Raw genomic sequence first — 14,818 nt, 5'->3', positions numbered from 1 at the left:
CAGGGATGCTCTACCACTGAGCTATATACCCAACCATTTTTATTTTATATTTTTATTTTTATGTATTTAAAAAATTATTTTAGTTGTTAATAGACCTTTATTTTATTTATTTATGTGCAGTGCTGAGTATTGAACCCAGGGCCTCACACATGCCAGGCAAGTGCACTACCGCTGAGCCACAGCCACAGCCCCTTCAGATTTTATTTTGATACAGGGTCTTGCTAAGTTGCCCAGTCTACCCTCAAACTTGCAATCCTCTTGCCTCAGCCTCTTGATTCACTTGGAATATAGGCATGCCCCACCATGCCTGACTAGATGCATCCCTTTCTTTATTTTCTTTCTCTGTACTCAAATTTCTACTTTCTTCTTTTATTTTTTATTTTTTTTTTAGTTGTAGATGGACATAATATCTTTTTATTTATTAATTTTTTTGTGTGGTGCTGAGGATCAAACCCAGGGCCTCATGCATGCATATTTTTTTTTTTTAATGTGATGCTGAGGATCGAACCCAGTGCCTCAGGCATGTGAGGCATGTGCCCTACCATTGAGCCACAACCCCTTAAATTTCTACTTTGTATGAAGATACAGTCATTCAGAATTTGGTTCTGCTCCTAATGACCTCAACCCAACTTGGTCATCTAGAAAGAACCTGTATCCAAATAAGGTCAACTTTTATAGGTACCGAGGATAGGACTTCAGCATGGTTTGGGAGAACACAGTTCAACCCATAACTTATACCATCACTTTATACTTAAACTTCAAGTGACTATCTCAGGGAATCTCATATTACCAGGTGTGAGAAGAGATGGGCTAATGACCTAAACTGAGTATTTCTAGTTTTCTGATTTTGAAGTAAATGTAACACAATATTTTCCATGTTTTTAAATCAGTATTGTTTTACCCTATGATTTAGATTTCTCTCTCATTTCACTTTTTTTTAAAAATCTTTTTGTTGTTGCTCTTTTTAGATATACTTCATCCATTTACTGTTCACTGATCCTATAGTGATGTTCAAAGAAGAGCTCGTTCATTTTTGGGGAGTGCAGTCATAACTACAGGGCATAGCAAGAATAATTTTTCTGGTGTATAGAACCAGTGTATTGCAAAACTGTGAAGTAGATAGTGTATCAAAGCCTATACTGCTTTGTCTTTCTCTCCCCTTCCCTTCCTTTTCTGTTTGGTACCCAGTGACATATTAGTCTCTGATCCTCATCAAAATCTTTGTGGTTGAAAAGTATTTTGACAAACTTACTTAAATATAAATCTTTGATGAAAAAACATTACCTATAACATTCTGGGGGCTGGGGATGTGGGTCAAGCGGTATTGCACTCGCCTGGCATGCGTGGGGCGCTGGTTTGATCCTCAGCACCACATAAAAATAAGATGTTGATTCCACCGAAAACTAAAAAATAAATATTAAAAAACTCACACTCTCTCTCTCTCTCTCTCTCTCTCTCTCTCTCTCTCATATCTCTGGGATGTTGCCATTGGATTATTCATATTTGTTTCAAGTCCGTTTTCTTTCATCTTCATGATTTGTGAAACAATGTAAAGTCCATGATCTTATCCCCTAATCTGATAATTATCCCATGGCAAGGTTATTTTTAGGAAGGTTGAAATGTCTAGACCATAATTTGGCCAGTTATACCCAATACATTTTTTTCTTATGTCCAACTGAAATATGTATTTTCTAATTTTTGTAAAGTGGATTAAAGCAGTGGCACACATCTATCTATAATCCCAGTGGCTCAGGAGGCTGAGGCAGGAAGATCATGAGTTCAAAGCCAGCCTCAGCAACTTAATGAGATCCTAAGCAACTCAGGGAGACCCTGTCTCTAAATAAAATACAATAAATGGGCTGGGGCTGTAGCTCAGTGTCAGAGCACTTGCCTTGCACATGTAAGGCACTGGGTTCAATCCTCAGCACCACATAAAAAAATAAATAAAGGCATGCTGTTCATCTATAACTACAAAAAAAATTTAAAATAAAAATACAATTAAAAAGGGCTGAGGATGTGGCTTTGTGGTTAAGTGGCTCTGGGTTCAATCCCCAGTAACCCCCCCCCCTAAAATTATAAAGTGGATGTAACAAAAATTTTTTGTGAAACAGCCTTTTATACATAAAGGAATTTAGTGTTACATCTGCTTTTTTTTCCTCTCTTAGTTATCTTCTTTTGGTCTCAACCAGTTTGTCAGTATGCTTAGGGTATAAGAAAAGCTGAATATTTTACCTCAGACAAGATCTCAGATTTCAAGAATTAGAGTCATTTCTTGTTGTGCACCTTCTGTTTCTTATGATATATCTTGAAAAAACTTTTTGCAGAAACTTCCTCATAATTGTGGGCATTTATGTTATTAAACTAGATGTTTTTCTAAAAAAAACAGTTACATATGTATCTTAATATATTAAATTTTTATTTAACCTTGTTTATTGAATACATGTAGGAAAGTGTTTTTATACCATAAATATACAGCTCAGTGAATTGTCACAAAGTGAACACTTTCAGAATCACTATGCTGATCAAGAAGTACAATGCTGGAGGCTAAGGCAGGAGACACACAAGTGTGAAGCTAACCTAGGCAACTTAGTGAGATTTTATCTCAAAATAAAAAATAAAAAGGGCTGGGGGTGTAATTCAGTGGTAAATCACCCTTGGATTCGATTACAATACAGAAATAAATAAATAAGGAAGGTATTTAAGTAGGAAGGAGAGCTTAGCTATTAGGTAAATAGTCTTTTCTAAAATTATAAGGTACAGTTCAGTTACACACACTAGTACTCCCAGTTCCTTGTACCATATCTTTAGTTGTGAGGAAGAGAAATTAAAGTACTGAGTTCTAGATTGTCGGTAATGAAATTTAAAGAACTGGAATAATGTTGCATTTTATTTGTTTAATAATACATATGCTTTGTTTTAGGTGGGGGAAGGTGAGAAATTGGTGAGAGCTCTTTTTGCGGTGGCTCGAGAACTTCAGCCTTCTATAATTTTCATAGGTGAGAATGTTTTCCAACTAAATTATTTGAATACCTGTGATATTCCCCTTTCCAAATATGAGAGGTATGATAAAAAAGATTATTCAGAAGGAAAAAGTTTTAAAGAACGGTGTCGTTGAAGACTACGTATTGAATTCAATAGAACACACTATGTTAATAACTTAAGTATGAACTAGATTTGTAAATGATCACATATATTGGCCTTTTATTAAAGTATTCTCCTTGTATTTCCCCTAGATGAAGTTGATAGCCTTTTATGTGAAAGAAGAGAAGGGGAGCATGATGCTAGTAGACGTCTAAAAACTGAATTTCTAATAGAATTTGATGGTGTAAGTATATATGATTGTTGTTGGTAACAGAGTTTGAACCCAGCGGTGCTTAATCACTGACCCACATCCCCAGTCCTTTTATTTTTTATTTGGAGACAGGGTCTTGCTAAGTTGCTAAGAGCCTTGGCCTCCCGAGCTGCTGGGATTATAGGGCACCATACATGGCTATGATTTTTTTTTCTTTTCTTTTTTTTTTTTGATACTGGGGACTGAACTCGGGGGTACTCGACCACTGAGCCCTGTTTTGTATTTTATTTAGAGACAGGGTCTCACTGAATTGCTTAGCGAGACTGGCTTTGAGCTTGCAATCCTCCTGCCTTAGTCTGCCAAGCCACTGGGATTACAGGCATGTGCCATTGTGCCAGGCAGCTATGATATTTTTAATGTGGCGGAGTTTTTTTTGTGTGTATTCCTATTAAATTATCCCAATTAGAAATATGTATGTATTTTTCTTTTTCATTACTTTATTTAAAAGTACTGAAAAGCTTTTTTCGGGGTTTGTAGGTACAGTCTGCTGGAGATGACAGAGTACTTGTAATGGGTGCCACTAACAGGCCACAAGAACTCGATGAGGCTGTTCTCAGGTAGAGATATTTATGTGGAAACATGTATGTTTATGTCATATATTTACTCATGTGTTTATCTCATATTTCTTATTTCATTACTCTTGGTTTTAAGACTAAATTATTTTCCTTCCTATGCTACCTCCTGGCCTCTTGTTATCAATTAAATAAGGAGTTTGTGGTCATGTATGGGATAATATGAGGAGAACTAGTCTTCACTTTATGGTTTTAGGCAAATTGCTTAATTCTTTTGGATATCATTAAATTATCTTTAAATTCCAAAACTGATTCTTGCTGGGCTTCATGATTATAGCAGGATTCATGAGAAGTGTCTAGTATGTTTGAACAAATTTTTCCCCTCCTACTGGAAAGACAGTTTTACTCAGCATAAAATTCTTAGACCTGCTTTTTGTTTTCCAAATAATTTATAACATTGCTCCATTGTTTTTAGGATTGGATGTCACAGTGTAAAAGTCTACATAGATTCATTTCTTTCACACTTAAAGATTAACTTGATTTTTTTTTTCTTTTTATTAGATAGAATTCTCAACCATTTAAGTTTAATTGGTCTTTGTTAATTATTTGTGGGATTCATTGTTTCTTTAAATTTATAGTTTGGAACTTCCCTTTTTTTGAAATTTATTTTAAATACTATATTTAACTTTTTTTTCCTAATAATTTTTTCTGCGTTTTTTTTCTGTTTTTGCATGTAAATTATGTATTATGTTGCATCTCTTTGTCCCTGTATCTGTAATTTTTTTTTTGTTCCTTTTAAACATTTTTGTTTTGTTCTGTTCTGTTTTCCCAAGTCTGTTGCCTTTATTTCTTACTGAGTTAGTATTTATTCTCCTTCCTGCTACTACTTTTATAACTTGTTATAACCTGTTCTGTGGTGATTTCTTTTTTCTTTGCATTCCTGATCTACCCTATTTTGCATCTTGTTTTTTCTTATTTCTTTGAGCCTTTGTATCCATTTCCTTAAACTCTTGTTTAAAAAAAAAAAACACAACTTTTTTTCATTAAATTATTTCATTCTATGAAAAGATATTTGATCATAATTTTAATTTGCTGTGTGACAGAATCTTATGCATGTTCTTCATTTTATCTACTTTGTTTATTGTAGGATTTCTCCTCTTCTTTTTTAAGTGAACCCTGTGACTTTTCCATTTTGCTTATTATTTTTCTTTGGATAAGAGGAGTTTTCTTAGAAAACCTACTTTTCTAAGGATATTGTTGGGTGAGGGCTAGAGAAGTAAGAGTTATCATGAGCTGTCCCATGTATACTCTGAGCTAACAGGCAGTCATAGTGAAGCCCTACCTGCTGATGAAGGGTATGTGTGTATAAATAAGAGAGTTGATTTATTCTTCTTCCACTGAATAATATTGATGACAACAAAACAGCTTGTCATCCAGCCAAAGTGGTTAGTGCCTTCTTACAAAGGTAATGTGTCTTTTAATTTCTTTGTACAGTCTTTCCTTACATTCTTGTGTTATCAGTTCTCATGGTCTGCAGAGGTAGGCCGAACATGCTTACTTAAATAATAGGGAGTGGTTTTATTCCCTTCACGGTATGATGTCTCTGATTTCATTGAAAACTTGATGTTTGGGGCTGGGATTGTGGCTCAGCAGTAGAGGGCTTGCCTAGCACGGGCGGGACCTGGGTTTGACCCTCAGCACCACATAAAAAAAAATAAAGGCAGTGTGTTGTGTACATCTACACCTAAAAAATAAATATTAAAAAAAAAAAAAGAAAACTTGGTATTTGGACAGTTATGTCCATTATCTGCAATAGTAGATCCTCTGTATCTTCCTTTGTTAGTGTAATTTTTACCACTACAGTAGCACTTCATATCTTTTAATTCCATAACTGTTAACCTATAGTGATGATGATGAAGTTTCCATTCTTCTTCCTATAATCTTTTTTTTTTGTGTGTGTGTGTTTGTTTTGGTACCTGGGCTTGAACTTGGGGGCACTCGACCACTGAGCCACATCCCCAGTTGCATTTTGTATTTTATTTAGAAACAGGGTCTCACTGAGTTGCTAAGTACCTCACTGTTGTGAACTTGAAATCCTCCTGCCTCAGCTTCCTTGCCACTGGGATTACAGGCGTGTGCCACCACTCCCAGCTATTGTATGTTATTATTATTGTGCATTATTACTACTAAAAACATACATCTAAATGAATGGCTGACTTAGCCATTTATTTTTAAAATTTTTTTTTTAGTTGTAGTTGGACACAATACTTTTATTTGTTTATTTTTATGTGGTGCTGAGGATTGAACCCAGCGCCTCGCACGTACTAGGCGAGTGCTCTACCACTGAGCCACCGCTCCAGCCCCCTAGCCATTTATTGATTAAAGATTTTTAAGCATTAATCAGAGAATTTTTTAGGGATTGAACCCAGAGGCAGTCTACCTTTTTTATTTTTATTCCCATCCCTTTTTATTTTTGAGTCGGGATCTTTCTGAGTTGCCAAGGCCAATTCTGATCTTTCAGCCTCCCAGGTTGCTGGGATTATAAGGCATGTGCCATTGAGCCTGGCTAACCAGAGTGGTGTGGTTTTTAAAAAAAATAACTAAAAATATTTTTTTATGTTGATAACTACTATTATGTGTTCAGTTACTTTCACTATTAAAGCCTTTTCCTGTCATTTTTTTCCTGAACTGAGTTACCTTTAAATTCAAAATACTTGAATTTTGTTTTGTTTTTTTAGGCGTTTCATCAAACGGGTATATGTGTCTTTACCAAATGAAGAGGTATGTATCCGAACTTCTTTTTATTAGTATAAACAAAACTACCATCTTGATAATATTGAGTTTTCCAGTCCATGGTATAGCTACTTTCTAACAGTTTGGTAGTTAATTCAGTTTTCTTTCCCATTACTTTTCCTGTTCTTTGTTCGTCCGTCCTTCCTTCCTTCCTTCCTTCCTTCCTTCCTTCCTTCCTTCCTTCCTTCCTTCCTTCCTTCCTTCCCTCCCTCCCTCCCTCCCTCCCTCCTTCCTTCCTTCCTTCCATCTACCTACCTACCTTTTTCTTTATTTTTTGTTTATTTATTTATTTTTAGTTGTAGTTGGACACAATACCTTTATTTTTTTAATTTTTATTGTGGTGTTGAGGATCGAACCCAGCACCTTGTGCGTGCTAGGCAAGAACTCTACTACTTACCTAGTATGCCTGGGTTTGATCTCCAGTACTGCCCCCTCCCCCCCCAAAAAATACCCAAGAGAAGTGGAAACATTCACACAAAGAAATGTGAACAAGAATTATTATAGCAGCTTTGCCATGTTAATAATAGTCAAAAACTGCTCATCAGTTGTTAAATGGATAAGCAAATGTAGTGTATACACACTAACAATAAAGGGAATTAGCCATATATGCTACATACAATAATGTGAATGAAACTCAAAAACATTATGTTAAATGAAAGAAACCACGTGCAAACAATTTCATAATATGTGATTCCATTTATATGACACATCCAGAAAAGTAAAATTTCTAGAAACAAAAAAGCAAATCAGTGATTTACTAGGACAAGGGATAGATAGGAATGGGGATTAATTACAAACATCCATGAGTGAACTTTTTGGAGTAATAGAAATGTTCTGGACTGTGTTATTGTGATGATTGCACAACCCTGTAAATTTCTTATGTCATTGATTATATTAAAATTTATGGTATATAAATTCATACTTACATAAAACCGTTTTTAAAAAATTATGGCCATGGGGCTGGGTTTGTAGCTCAGCGGTAGAATGCTTGCCTAGCATGTGTGTTGCAATGGGTTTGATCCTCAGCACCACATAAAAGTAAATAAACAAAATAAAGGTGTTGTGTCCATCTACAACTAAAAAAAATTCTTTTTTAAAATTATGGTTGTAGGGCTGGGGATATGGCTCAAGCGGTAGCATGTTCGCCTGGCATGCGTGCGGCCTGTGTTCCATCCTCAGCACCACATACAAAGATGTTGCGTCGCCAAAAACTAAAAAATAAATATTAAAATTCTCTCTATCTCTCTCTCTCTCTCAAATAAATAAATAAATTACGGTTGTATAGCTCAGATACTTGTCATTCTTAGTGCTTTATTTGAATTGTCTCAAAAGATAGGTACCTTTTCTTTAAATAACACATTGTGGGGACTGGGGTTGTAGCTCAGTGGTAGAGCACTTGCCTTGCATCCATGAGGCACTGGGTTCAATCCTCAGCACCACATAAAAATAAATAAATAAAAATAAAAATATTTTGTCCATCTACAGCTAAAAAAAATTAAAAAACAAACAATGTGGCCAGTGCAGTGGCTCACACCTGTAATCCTAGCATTTTAGGAGGCTGAGGCAGGAGGAACTTGAGTTCAAAGACAGCCTCAGCAAAAGCAAGGCTGTAAGCAACTCAGTGGTTAAATGCCCCTGAGTTCAATCCCTGGTACCCCCCCCACCAAAAAAAAAATCACATTGTATTTTGTTTATTAGAGCACTGTGATTATATGTAGTAGTTATATTCATTTTGACAAAATCATAATGCAAGGAATTTTATTTCTGTCCCCATCCCTGCCCCACTTTCCTTCCATCTTCAGATTCTTCCTCTGTTCTACTGGTCTTTCTTTTTGCTCCTTTAAAAATAGTTTTAAATTCCAGCCAGGTGCCTTGGCACACAGGAAGATTGCAAGTTCAAAGCCATCCTTTGCAATGACAAGGCCTAGCAACTCAGTGAGACCCTGTCACTAAATGAAATACAAAATGGGGCTGTGAGGATGTGGCTCAGTTCTTGAGTGCCCCTGAATTCAATCCCTGGTACCAAAAAAATAAATAAAACAAAAAAACTTAATTTTAACTATGTTTAACTGATAAGAATAAGGTTTCAATGTGACAGGATTTGAATCTGATTCCTGGACATTATATTGTTAATTCTTAGCTTATTGAGTAAGAATTATTGATTTTGACTGTAGTGATCATTCTTTATAATTTCATTTCAGACCAGACTACTTTTACTTAAGAATCTGTTATGTAAACAAGGAAGCCCACTGACGCAAAAAGAACTAGCACAACTTGCTAGGTGAGTAATTTGATTTGGTTTATCTTATTTAATTTTTTTAAGTAAAGTTTACTGTTTTCATTGTTATTTTAATTTTTTTAACCTTTATTTTATTTATTTTTATGTGATGTTTTAAGTGCCTCATATACACTAGGCAAATGCTCTACCACTGAGCTACAACTCCAACGCCTATTTTTTTTTTTTAATTTTTGAGGTTAAGAATTCTCTTTCTGGCAGGCCACAGTGGTGCATGCCTGTGATCCCAGCAGCTTGGGAGGCTGAGGCAAAAGGCTCATGAGTTCAAAGCCAGCCTCAGCAACTTAGTGAGACCCTCAACAACTTAGCAAGATCTTGTCTATAAATAAAACATAAAAAAGGGCTAGGGATGTGGCTCTGTGGTAAAGCACCTCTGGGTTCAATCCCCAGTACCAAAAGAGGAAGGAAAAAAAAAAAAAAAGAAATTCTAGGGGGTGGGTTGTGGCTCAGTGGCAGAGCACTTGCCTAGCAAGTGCGAAGCCCTGGGTTCGATCCTTAGCACCACATAAAAATAAAATAAAGGTATTGTGTCCAACTACAACTCAAAAATAAAATTAAAAAAAAGTTAAAAAAAGAGACATTCTCTTTCTATATATAAGCTAAAATATAAAACAAGTAATTCATTTATCAGAAAAACTTCTCATCCTGTATCTCCTTACTATCTTAGCTTTTCTTCCTCTATATGTGGTATCTAAATTTCATATATGTGTGTGTGTGTGTGTGTGTGTAATTAATATATATATATATATATATATATATATATACATATATGTATTAGTTGCAGATGGATGGACTCAACATCTTTTTCTTCATTTCTTCCTTTCTTTCTTTCTTTTGTTTCTTTTATTTCTTTATTTATTTTCATGTGGTGCTGCGGATTGATCGCAGCGCCTCACACATGCTAGGCAAGTACTCAACCACTGAGCTGCAGCCCCAGCCCCTGTGTCTATGTTTTACTGGACTTGGCCTAAGTATGTAATGATGGTGTTATTTATTTTTTTTATAAATAAAACTTACGAATGGTACTAAAGTAATTTAAAAATTTCAAACATTTTGTAAGTACTCAGACCAACATAAACTATAAACTGTTCTTTTGAACTATGTAGAATAGTTTTTAAAACTTATACATCTTAAAAAATTTTTTAAGATGGTAAGGAAGACTTTTTAATTTAGAAAGGGATTAACATTATTAATATTTAGATAATTTACTAATCATATTAAAGGAATATGGTTCCAGCTCAACTTTTTAAATATAATCTCCTTTAAAATTAATCAGGATTTATAATTCTAATGGGAATATTTTTAGATAGCAAAGAGTTCAAATGTTAAAGTTAAATGTTATGGGGCTGGGATATAGCTCAGTGGCAAAGCGTCTGCCTTGCATTCGCAAAGCCCTGGGTTCGACCCCCAGTTCCAAAAAAGACAAAAAAAAAAAAAAAAAAAAGAACCCCACCAAAAAATAAGATTTAAAAAAAAAGTTAAATGTTAAACTCAAGTTAATATCATAAAAATTGAGTCAAATTATATTATTGGGGCTTGGGTTGTACCTCAGTAGCAAAGTGCTTGTTTAACATTTGTGACACCCTGGGTTTGATCCTAAGCACCACATAAAAAAGTAGACAAGTAAAATAAAGGTTTGTTGTTGTTGTTGTTTTTAAGAGAGAGGAGAGAGATTTTTTTTTTAATATTTATTTTTCAGTTTTTGGCGGACACAACGTTTTTATTTATTTTTTTTAATGTGGTGCTGAGGATTGAACCCAGCGCCCCGTGCATGCCAGGTGAGACCGTTACCGCTTGAGCCACATCCCCAGCCCCAAAAATAAAGTTTTAAAAAAAGTTTTTAGGGCTGGGGTATAGCTCAGTTGGTATAGTGCTTGTCTCACATGCACAAGACCCTGGGTTCAATCCCCAGCACCAAAAAGATAAAGGAAGAAATAGTTTTAAAAAATTATATTACTGCCTGAACATCCATCCATGTATAAAAATTCCTTTGCTGATTAAGTCTGAATAATGCTAGTGCTAAAGAACTATTTTTAAAAGTTTTTTTCCAATTTTTTTTGTAGTTGTAGATGGATAGAATGCCTTTATTTTATTTGTTTATTTTTTATGTGGTGCTAAGGATTGAACCCAGTGCCTCACACATGCTAGACAAGTGTCCTGCCACTGAGCTACAGCCTCATGCCTAAAGAACTATTTTTTCTATAATTTACTGTGACCAACAAAGGCCAAGAAGCAAGGTATGGAGGTCAGTAGGTGGAAAATTACTAACAGGAAACATCATGAGTAAAAGGGATTCTTGCTGAAGGCAGGCCAGGATGATTAAGTATCAACGGTAGTCAGATACCAAGGGTGACGTATATTTTCAGAATTCACTTAGCAAGTTTCTTGCTCAGGTGGATTTGCATAGCAAGTCTGAGGTTGGGCCCAGTTGAGGAGAGGGCTCAAAGAGCCTGATTACATTAAGTTATATCTTAACCTTTTTGTTTGTTTTACAGTGGACTTAAGTAGAAACTGGAGATAGGAAATTCACTCATTAACTTTAGTCCCTGAAAAATATCATGAAGTAATTTTAAAATTTTATCAAATACGTGAATAGTGAGTAATTTTTGTAAGAGCTCTGAGTTCCCAGATATCTATGAGAAGAGAATAAATTAAGTACTTGAGAAATAAATTAAGTACTTGAGAATATAGAGGTCCTCCTTTGTCATTTCAATGAAGAATTCTACTAATAATGTTACATCTGTTAGTTGTTTTAACATAGTACCTGATGAGTAAATACTTTTCTCCTATTTTATTTTCCTCTTCGCCTTTGTTTCTTAATTTCCTAGTTTTAATTCCCTTCAACAATCTCTTGGTTGCCCAGCACCCTTACTGTATTGTGGCATCCTTTTCAGATGTGCCTCTTTCTGCCATTGTCTTTTTCTACATTTAATGAAATGTAGGAAATGTAGGTTTCATTAAATGTAGGAAAAGAAAAAGACAATGGCAAAAAGCTTGATACACATGATACACATGGAGATAAAACTTACAGAAAAATAATTGTGGTTATGTGTCATTTGGCCACCAGTGGTTTTTACCTTTCCAGGTGATGTGTATGAAGTTTTCTACTGGGCCTCCTGGAGAGTATGCCTTAATCTAAAGGAATGGTTTTAATGTTGCATATTAGAAGTATTATAAGGAACCAGTGGTAAATTGTTTTTTATTTATCAGATGGGCCTTTTTCTTCCCTTAAAATCAAATCACCTGTCAGCTTGCTGAAAAAGGCAGAATTATTTATATCCTCTTATTACATAAAGATTTTTAATCTGCAGAAATGAAAATGGTTTACTCTTTCTTCCTTCCATTTTTTTTCAGAATGACTGATGGATACTCAGGAAGTGATCTAACAGCTCTGGCAAAAGATGCAGCACTGGGCCCTATCCGAGGTATATGTATAGGAGCTTGAAACATTTGAACTATTTACTATTCCATTTTAGAGATTTAAAAAATCTGTACCCAGAGATCCTTTTTATTATCAGTGTGAAAGAAATAAAGCTGTCTCAGTGGAAAACTTCATACCAGTTAGTTTTTAGACTAGAGATCAACAGAGTTTTTCAGAAAAGACTTTATAGTAAATGTTTCAGGTTTTGTGGACCACATCTGGTCTCTGTTGCATAGTCATCATAATTGTCTTTTCTCTTACAACAACCTTTTAAAAATGTAAAACCCTTCTTAGCTCACAGCTAATATATGAAAATAGTCCATGAGTCAGTAGACTATTACCCCTGTTTTAGACAAGAAGTTTTACTTCTTGATAATTTGTAGGGAGTGAGGAACTCAAAGGAAAAGAAAACTCTTTTATTTTGCCATGCAGAGGATATCCTGGGCCTTGTGCATGCTAGGCAAATGTCCTGCCACTGAGCTACACCCCCAGCCCAAGAAAACTTTTTTAAGCAAGTAAAAAGTAATAATAAAGGGGAAAACGTTCTTGTCTGTTTTCTTTTTTCATTTTAGTAATCTAATATCATTTGAAATTAATGTGTCTGAATTTTTACATAATATATCATTCTATTTTGATTCAAGTAAATAATTTGTTGTTTCTGAATACCACAACTGATTTCTTTATACTTTAGGTTAAACTCACTGTGATACACTTGAAAGTAGATGTTCTCAGCTGCTTTTCCACAGCCAGCTAGGCACTGAGTGGATGATGATGTACTCAGTTATGCACTCACATTGGCTATAATGATAAACAGCACAAAGAACACGAAACTTTCAGAGAACTAGATATATCTCTAGTCTTTTTCTTTTAAGAAAGTAAAACTGAAGGAAACTGAAGGAAAAAGATGTTATCTTTAGTCAAAATGTTTTGCTTTACAATAGTTCCCCATATCTGTAGTTTCACTATCTTTGGTTTCAGTTACCCACAATCACCTGTGGTTTGAAAACTCTACAGAGCACAATAAGATATTTTGAGACAGAGAGTGACCACATGCATAGAACTTATTACACTATACTGTCATAATAATTGTTCTTTTTGATTATTATTATTAAAAGTTAAGCTTTTATTGTGTCTAATTTATAATTGAAACTTTATCACAGATATTTATGTATAAGAAAAAGCATATATAGAGTTTGATATAATCCAAGATTTAAGGCATTTATGGAGCTCATGGAATGCATCCCTCATGCATAAAGGGAAACTATAGTATTTGTTAAAAATTACTTATAACACATCTTTCCCAGAGAATTGGAATAATACTGATTAAGAGAGGCTATTTTAAAAATAATAAATATAACCTTGTGTGTGTGTATACACATATATATAACCTCATATGTATATTTTGAAACTGAGTAAACAAACTTTCTTACTACAAGAGGTATGAAATCTTGTTCAAATAGTAGACTCAGAAATAGTAGCTAATGTATAAATCATTTAAATTTTTTAGAACACTGTAGCTGTTATTCTAAAGCAGACAAAAATTTGAGGTTTAAGGAAACAGACTAATGTCTTTTTGTGAAAAACAAGTTGAATTAAGTTAATTTTCAGATTCATGAACTCTATTGTTCACAGGCAGTTTGCAAGAAATCAAATGCCTCCCTCCTATTTACTTACTTCTAAGAGGGAATATTTCTAAGCATTTATAAATTGCATATGCTCTCAATGTTAATATCTCTCTTAATAAAATGATTTATTAAACATATTATTAAACCATTGTACTTGGCATTGCCCTTAAGCCATTTAAACTTAAAAAATCTTTTATTTTTTTAAGTATCTAACTTTTACATTTTACAGAACTGAAACCAGAACAGGTGAAGAATATGTCTGCCAGTGAGGTATCCTATTTTATGATTACTTTTCTTTGATTTTCCTCTATAAGTCTTACTTTATTTGTCTAGGGTTTTTTCATTTACTTGATCAGAAACTAGAAAAAATTAACTTTGCTTTATTTCAAAATATGGGGCCTGTGAAATTAGTATCTTATGGTGTGTGTGTTTTTTTTTTGTAATGGTCAAAAATATACATAGTCATTAATTTTTTATCAAATTATGTAATGTAAATATTGAACAAAAATTATAGAAAACTTGATGCCATACATTATGAAAAGTACTCTATGATTATAATTAACCTCTATATTAAAATGTTCCATTTTGTTAGTTTTTCAATCTTTTCATCCTTCTTTAAAAAACAATACAGTCATTATTGTGCTGGGTATGGTGGCACAGGCCTATAATCCTAGTAGCTCAGGAGGCTAAGGCAGGAGAATCACAAGTTCAAAGCCAGCCACAGGGCTGGGGGTTATGGCTCAGTGGTAGAATACTCGATTTGCACGAGTGAGGCACTGGGCTTCAATCCTCAGCACCAAGACTAAAAAAGCCAGCCTC

General features: G+C 34.4%; 1 protein-coding gene across 6 annotated transcripts in view; it reads left to right on the top strand.

Moving 5' to 3' along the window:
* Positions 1–14,818, top strand: part of Spast (spastin) — a 57,425-nt gene that overhangs the window by 36,544 nt on the left and 6,063 nt on the right. For 5 of the 6 annotated variants that reach the window (XM_078029426.1, XM_040271550.2, XM_040271549.2 and 2 more), the window contains 7 exons: positions 2,921–2,996; positions 3,234–3,325; positions 3,830–3,909; positions 6,603–6,645; positions 8,859–8,938; positions 12,308–12,378; positions 14,229–14,269. In XM_078029426.1, the coding sequence (XP_077885552.1) occupies positions 2,921–2,996; positions 3,234–3,325; positions 3,830–3,909; positions 6,603–6,645; positions 8,859–8,938; positions 12,308–12,378; positions 14,229–14,269 (483 nt within the window). The remainder of the gene's footprint in view (positions 1–2,920; positions 2,997–3,233; positions 3,326–3,829; positions 3,910–6,602; positions 6,646–8,858; positions 8,939–12,307; positions 12,379–14,228; positions 14,270–14,818) is intronic. The other variant, XM_040271551.2, reaches the window with a different exon arrangement.

The sequence above is a fragment of the Ictidomys tridecemlineatus genome, chromosome 12, assembly GCF_052094955.1.
Source record: "Ictidomys tridecemlineatus isolate mIctTri1 chromosome 12, mIctTri1.hap1, whole genome shotgun sequence".
Classification (NCBI taxonomy): domain Eukaryota; kingdom Metazoa; phylum Chordata; class Mammalia; order Rodentia; family Sciuridae; genus Ictidomys; species Ictidomys tridecemlineatus.
This window is presented reverse-complemented; position numbering and strand designations above follow the sequence as displayed.